The 8157-nt window shown below is 29.7% G+C and overlaps 1 protein-coding gene across 1 annotated transcript; it reads right to left on the minus strand.

The window, feature by feature from the left end:
- Positions 1–931: 931 nt before the first annotated feature.
- Positions 932–5295, minus strand: LOC135119352 (uncharacterized). The gene is made up of 13 exons (XM_064043763.1): positions 5213–5295; positions 4917–5052; positions 4597–4712; positions 3502–3606; positions 2685–2795; positions 2443–2619; positions 2234–2308; positions 2031–2165; positions 1717–1978; positions 1540–1666; positions 1411–1487; positions 1176–1244; positions 932–1112 (listed from the first exon to the last, which is right to left on the minus strand). Exons 3-9 carry the CDS (start codon positions 4657–4659, stop codon positions 1778–1780), a joined length of 867 nt encoding a protein of 288 aa, XP_063899833.1. The 5' UTR covers positions 4660–4712; positions 4917–5052; positions 5213–5295; the 3' UTR covers positions 932–1112; positions 1176–1244; positions 1411–1487; positions 1540–1666; positions 1717–1777.
- Between the last annotated feature and the right edge of the window lie 2862 nt (positions 5296–8157).

Genomic DNA, 8157 nt, shown 5'->3' on the forward strand with positions numbered 1-8157 from the left:
CGATGCTGAGAAAAATTATTCTTCCTCGTGCCTGCTTCGATGTGTTTGTCTTTTAAAGGCCACAGTTTTAGCACGCGGGAGGCGATGTACAGTCACTTCTCAATTACAATGAGCGGGGGTTCCCCAAGGATCACACTTAGCCTTAAGCTTCGCGTTCTATTTACCGACAATTAACTCCGCGCTTGTTCTACTGTGTCAGCAGCTGCAGGGCTACCCAGTTCGTATTACATATTTACGTATCGTCGATGAAGATATTAATATTAACGCAGTGAAAAGCAAAGCCCTTTTTAACAACGAAGAAGCGCATAAAAATCCGAAGTGAAAGTAAATGCTTACATGAAATAATAAACCAACAAGTGGTGAATTATCTGTAAGTGGCACACTCGTGTAAAATCTTGAAGTCGTAGCAAAATGTTTTATAAAGCTTTAATAGTCTTCGCATAAGCGAAAGTGATGAAAATCGTTTTGGCCAAAGGAAGCTAAACAAATCGGGCATTTTCTCTGGCGAGTTTCATAGCGCTCCTAAATTATGCAAGAGTAGCACATCAATTTTAAAAAGCAGAAATCCAATAAAAGTTGAGTTAAGCGGTCTTCCTAAAGTTAATTTTTTTAAAAAAAATTAATTAATATTAGTTCCTTACGCGAATACTTTATCTCTATGTTTCTATTAACGCTTATTTGTAAAACTTCTTCCCTATATGAATACGACAAGATACTTCTCTTATATTACTTAATTGTTTTCAAAGTTTATTATAATGTATAAAATTGTTTGATAAATTAATTTTAAATTCATTTTATACCACTAATAATTCATTGTAAATGATAAATTTAAAAGTGATCGAATAATATCAATATTACTAATTTTCATACTACTTACTAACATTATTCTACTCTACTGTTTGCAGACCAATATTAATAACACTCCCCTTTAAACAAACGGAACAAAATACATGGAAGCATTTTGTGATGATCGTATTTTTGCGTCGAAGTTTACAAAGCGAGCAATTCAAAAATTGCTGGTGAACTTCGATCTCTTTCACAAGCTCATTATGGCGGCCACCGCGGGGGCTTTTGTACTGCCTTACTTTACTCGAGAGAACTTTTTCTTCTTCCTGTTTATTTATAAAAAATAAGTTTATATAACAATATTTTATAATATTATGGTTAAACGAAACTTCCAGCTTTTTTCGTAGAGTAAGATGCTTCATTAGCAGTATCTTTTTTGCTTCATATGCTTCAAGGAGCTATAATCCCATTGTTTTATAGATATATAACATTAAAATGCTTTGTTTTTTTATTTTACGATAAAATATGTATATAAAGCGCAAAAGAAAAATGATATAGGAATAGAGACTCCACGCGGCTTTCAAAATTTTCTATATTAAAATAAAAGCAAAATGAAAAAAATACCTTTTTGTGGTCCTCATAAGCGTTGGAGTATATACAAGTCCATTCATCAAAAGTTTGTGCATGCTCCAATGTTTTTACTTTGTGGTGTTAATAAAAACATAAATATAGAAATGAATATTATACGAATACTTTTTAATTTTTCCAGCATCTGTTTTTTTTCAAACAAATCATTTTCCAGGTAAACTGTCTGAGAGTCAACTTGTCTTTGCTTTTCTAATAAAGTCGCGCTTTGTTCGTCAAGATGACGACTTCGTTTCTATATAAAATAATAATCATAACATCGACAGTAATAATAATAATAATCACTTGAAGGGCTTCAAGTTTGTGCTGTACAGATTTTTTCTCCTCCAACGCAGCTTGACGAAGTTTATGATAATTCAAATGCTATTTTAATAAAATAGTGAAACCAATATACTACGAAATACAAAAAGTAATTTTCCTTATCCAGTAAATCTTTGTTCCTTTTCTCGTTTCCAGCAAGTTTACTAGAAAGACGATTACTTTGTTGGCCCAATGCTTCATACGCTTGAATGATTTTCTGCATATCTTTCATCAGCTTTTGTTCATTCTCGGGAAAAAAAAATTAAAAGTTAGAAAAACTTTTTTTTATGATAATATACTTCACTTTCTTCTTCAACACTTTTTTTAAAAGTAATAATTGAGTGGATTATACTTTGAAGGGCTGAAGTATTCTTTTTTTGATAGGCTTCTAATAAGTCTTCTTTCAAAGTAGTAGAAGTCACGTTTTTTAGGAGCTGATAATATTAACCATTAAAACTAAGCAAAACGCTTTAAGGCTACAAGTAGATTTTATATATAAAACCGGTGAATGGGCTTCACTGTCACTATGTAGCGCGCGCAGCCGCTGAGCTTCCTTGCAAAGATAAGAGTACTCGAGCTGGTAGTTGTATAACAATTATTAAGTCTTTTACCAAAGTGCGGGTCGGAGTCTTAAAAAAGGCAACAAACATCACGAAAATACATTTCTTCACTTCACAACATATTAGTACCAAAAGAAGTTTCATAAAAAACCTGCAAGGATTCAAGAAGCAGTTGCACCTCTTGATGCACGAAACTAAAGTTCTTTTGGTGTTTCTGTCGATCAACTTCACATTTTATTTTTTCTATTTCCCGTTTATTGGCTAGTATTTGCGCTTCTGTGCGGTAAATGGTCTCTTTGCAAGTAGTATTATTCTCTTCATCGAATGACTGCGGTGTTAATAGAAAGACGATAAAAATCCTTAAGGGAAAAGAAACTATCAATAACTAATTACGTTGAACTTTTCCAACAATGATATGTAATTCTGGTGACACTTTTCACGCTCAGTCCATAGAGAATCGACCAATAAGTTCTCGTTAAACAGAATCATCTGCGAATCCGCAGCCTAAAGATAGTTAAAAAAACATATATATAATAGAATAAAATACATCCGCCAGAATAAAATAGCAAACCGCCATTAATAAACTATAGTGGATAATGGTTAAACTCTTTTTATATTAGCTCATTTCAAACTATTAACTGCGCAGAAGCACGCGCTTTACGCCAGGAAAATATCAAGAAACTCAAATTTTTAGCTCTCCACGCAAAATTTTGTAACCCCTACCGTTAGGATTTTTTTAAGTCAGTATCATCAGAGTTTAGTCAGTAGAAAGCCACCGCTGTGAAGAAGACCAATCAGAAATTCACATAAATATTAAATAACAATACTATCGAAAACAAGAACTTTTTTTACTATTCTCGCCAGAATAATTATGAAGATAAGTGGTTTTTATAGCAGGGTTTTTGGCGGTTATCAGAATATTCTGTAGTCGAGAAGCACGTGTTGAAAACTATTTATATTTTAAAGTAGATCTTTTGTGCCTATTCTAAAATTATTTTTCACCACGAATCAGCAGCAATTTATTCTATTTGCCTGTTTCTTAACTTATTTTCACACTTAGAACCCAGCGGGCCTTGATTTTGAAGAGTAATAATATATAGAATAGTAAGACTCAAAGTACGAAGCACGTGGTTTCAATAAGAAGACTATGAGGGGCGTGCAGAGCGTAATAGAGAATTTGTGTACTATAAAAAAAAAGGAGGGTATAAACCTGCTTCTGCAAATTTTTATAAAATCTTGATTGGAAGACAAGGTTGTCAGGTACTGTATTTTTTCGAAGAATTGAGACTTCCAACTCCGCTTTTTCTGTGCTTAACTTTATATATATGGCACAGGCATGAGAAAATCGAAGGAAAAAACTAACTTATTTTTGGCTTAATAGAAAAAAAAATGTTAATCAGTCAAAAGTGCGAGTTTTTATAAATTAATAATGAAAATAATAATTGTAGACAAAAAGAAATGTAGCCCGTGCATTTACGAAAAATTTTAAAAAAAAGACAGCAAACATCAGTAAAACAGGGGAAGTTAGGGCACGCGATTGGTTGCTTACACACATGCGCCTCTAAGCAAGTAAGCCTTCACTTCGCTATGCACGTGCAATACTCCCATTTCAAGTTATATAGCACAAAGTGTCATTAATAAAGTAAACGTGTTATATACAGAATATATACGGTATCCGGTCAATAAAAGTACAATATTATACAGATTCAAAAAATTAAACTGCACACTCTATAAACAAAATAAACTTAAAATGTTTTATTCAGCAATTTATAAGAATAAAAGGTTCATTGAGAGCTCGTTTGCGCCATAGAGCGATGCTTTTTTTGGTCAAAACAATTAAGGCTCAGCACCGGCAACCTTTCTCACCACCGAATGCAAGTTTCACGCGCATGCTTAAATGATATTCACAAAAATAGCACTAAAGTTCAAGGAACTGCAGGGAATTCCGTGTTATATACATCTTAAAACACCAATAAGCTGTTTTTACATTAAAAGCCACGTGTCAAGTACTCAAAAAAAAACTCTGAGGGACAAAGGTAAGATAGCCTTATGGAGGAGCACTTTTTTTATAAACGCGCAGTCGCCCAATATATGCGCTACAAAACGTGGAATCAAGTTAGATTTGTGTTATATAGAGACCAGTTTAAAGCCACAGATAATAATGATCACAAACAAAAAATTTATATAGCTACGAATTACTTATAAAAATAAATATAAAGCATAGTAAAAAGGACTATCTGTATAAACATTGAAAATAAATTAAAATTTCTGCAACAATAATGATATGAAAATATAAATAAAAGACCTCCGTTTGGAGTACCCTCACTTCTTCTTCAAACTTTGCTATATTTTCATAAGCTTCTTCCATTTTTAAATGAAAAAACTCTTCCGAAGTTTTAGTAGAACTCGCAGAATCCACAGCTGTAGATAGGTAGCCTCTAATTGAAATTCTTCCACATTGAAAAATTGGAAAGTTTACAATAAAACGTTTATTCTATTTTTATTATCTATAACTGATTTTTAACACGCCCTTGACAAAGTTTGCTATAATATTATATTTAATAGAATACAATTTCCTTTGAATATATATAAATATTAAACATTGTCTTCAAAAAAGAGTATAACCATCATAAGTCTGCAGTTCTTCTTTAACGTCATAGGAAATTAAACTTTTTCTTTCCTTAAAGTTATTAATCTCTTTTTTACTCTGTAAAGTAGATAAATCCAGATTCTGAAAAAATTCCTCGAGTTCTTTTTTAGTCTATTGAAATGTTATTAAAAATGAATTTTTAATTTTATAAAAACTAAATAATTTCTGTAGTTATCATTCGTATAATAATATAATTACAAATTATTTTTATACATATTCCCAAGTTTTAACTGTATAACTGTATAACTTAAAATGTATATGGAAGTATAACTGGAAAAGCATGGGAAGGATCTCCGCTGGTCCACAAAAATACTTACCGTTACTACAGTTTCCTCATTTCTTAAATATAAAAAACTATAGAGCTCATTATAAAAGAAATAAAACAGTAAAAGATAAATCTTCTTATATTTAGTATGCAAATTAATAATTTTTATACAAAATTCTGATAGTCGAAAGATCTCTGATTAGAATTTAAACTAAAAAAAGTAAATTTTGTACGAAAAGTATTAACCAAGTTTTGCAAAAAAAGAAAATTTGAGAGAAAGGCGATAATAATGATATCGTTATAAAGTTATAATTATCATAAATAAAGAAAATTATATATAACAAATCTATATTTCTATAAACCTCAATAAATATAATTATGGTATGCATGAAGTATATAGTTGAAGTTACATATAGATGAAAAAAATGTAGAAATATTCTAACTATACAAGGTATACATTTTGTAGTAAACCGAGCGCCGTTCGTAAAAATTCAGAAGTAAATTCAGAGGTTATTGAAATCGTATTAAAAATCCAAAACTATAAATCGCAATTTAAATTATCAAAGATGTAAAAAAGAAATTTATATAATAAAACATTTTAAATATAGCAAAATATAAGTTTATGGCCAAAAAATCATAAAAAGTAAAAAAAGGTAGAGAGAAACAAACCAGAAAAAGTAGAAAGTTTAAACCAAAAAGAGATGTTCTTTAACAAAAAATGAAAAATGATAAAATCTATAACTTGTAAAATTAACCTGTAACAAATAAATAGTTACTTTTTTCTAATAAAATCAAACTCTTATCAGAGATGCAACTGCTGTAAATTAATTAAAATTAAAAAAAAAAAGTAAAAGTAAGCAACTAAAACAAACTTACTACAAATTAAGTTCACACACAAATGAAAATAAAAATATATTTAAAACAGTAAACAAAAAAAATATTAAAAATCCAGAATAAAAATTTATTTTATTAGTCGCATTGGCACTGAAAATAAGAAAAATATAACTTTTAACTTTTAGAGAAAATAGCGTTCTTACTATTCATAAAATTATATATTAAGCGACAAAAAAGAAAAATATATATATATATATGTTCAAGAAAAAAATAAAAGCAATCTTTCTTTAGCTTAATTAAATATAAGTTTAGATTATTAGTTTTCACTTGATTCTCCTAAAAAAGATTAATATAATTTCTTATTATTCTAATAATAGAAGAGGCATAACTTTTTTTATTATAAAAGTAATAAGAGCCTATAGGGGCTGCAAAGCTCTTAGACTTCTCGAACCGCAGGCTCACTGCTGTCCAAAACGTGATTTATATATATAAAAACTACATAAAAAAGTAAAAGTAAATTGAGCAATACTGAGGAAGTGAAAAGTTAAAAAATATTCTATGGTGTGCTAAAAAAAATCAAAACCTGATTACAATTTTCAAGAAAATCTATAAATAAAGTGGACAAACGAGTAATTGAATCTTGTGCTGTATAAATAGTGGGATCACCTTTCATAAAAATAGTTTCAATAAGAAAACATTAAAAAAACTTACAAGGTAATTAATTAAAGTTAAAATTTCATTAAAATAATATTTTCAATTCAATTGATATAAGTAAACCTTCTAATTTAGTGAAGATCCCAAAATGTTGACCGTAAAACAAAGTGATAAAACTAATCACGGAAACTACAAAACTGTAATTTGTTTGTGCCAATTTTATATATTTTTTCTTCAGTTAACTCTAAAAAATTTTAGCAATTCAAAGGCGTAAAAACTGATTATTAAAATAAATTTAGACCATATATTCTTAAAAGTAAAAAAACCTGATATCGCAGGGAAACACTTCTTTAACAGAGTGGTACCATCTTCGTAATTCTTAAACTCTTCAAGAGATTCAGTGAAGTTTTGTAAGAAGCCTTCAATCTTACAAAAATCAAAGTAAAAAATAATTTTTCAAAGGACTTACAAAGCCGAAAATTACTTTAACTACTTGTAAATCAAATATTTTAAAGGTTTTCTGTAAATTTTGTCGCCTTTTTTCCAAATTGATTATTAGTGTATCTATTACAGTAGAAGAAAGGCGCCTTTGGCAAATTCGAAAACTAAGTTGTCTATTTTTGAACTTCAACAAGTGGAGCTCATTCTACGTATAATAAAATAATTTACTAAAAATAAGTTTATACAATAACATAGAGGTTCTTAGAGTTACAACAAGGGTAAATTTTAAAAAATTTTAGATTAAATAAAATTCGCAAGCTTATAATTTAATTAAGAAGTATACCTCCTCAGGGTAACGATCGACTTTAGAAGTATTTTTACTTAAGAAAGGTTCGTTCATGATGGAGAAAAGACCCGTGCAGGGAAGGCGTAATACAATGCTACTCCAAATTAAGTACTAAAATTATTTGTTTTTAGCGTATGCCTGTGGTCATACCACTTCACTGGTAACTTTTTAAACTTTCTTTTTTTGGCCTCAGTCTATATTATGACTAATACTAAATATTATTTTAATGAGAAGTGAATTAAGTTTTAAAGTAGTACTGCTTGGAAGTTCCGGCTCCGGCAAGACCTCTTTATTGCAAAGGTACTTAAACGACTGTTGGTTTGAGGTTGGTTAGTAAATATTTCATTAATTTTTGTTATATATTTATTTTTCTATAATTAATGTTTATTTATTTCTAATATTAACATTTAAACGTCCACATTCCTACCCATATATCAATTTATAGGGAAACCAACCGTCAACCGTCGGTGTTTCTTTTGCTTCTCGTAAAGTGAAAGTTGGTAGTAAAGAGTATGTTCTTGGATTGTGGGACACTGCTGGCTCAGAGAGATTTGAGTCGATGAGCAGGCTTTATTATAGGAATGCGAACGCAGCTCTTATTTGCTATGGCAATTTTTACTATTACTATAAGCTTAAGTGTTTGCTAATTTTTCTTTTAGATATTACAAATTCCCTT

The sequence above is a fragment of the Zophobas morio genome, unplaced genomic scaffold (genome assembly GCF_036711695.1).
Source record: "Zophobas morio isolate AGI-343-1 ecotype UQ-CSIRO unplaced genomic scaffold, CSIRO_AGI_Zmor_V1 ptg000256l, whole genome shotgun sequence".
NCBI lineage: Eukaryota > Metazoa > Arthropoda > Insecta > Coleoptera > Tenebrionidae > Zophobas > Zophobas morio.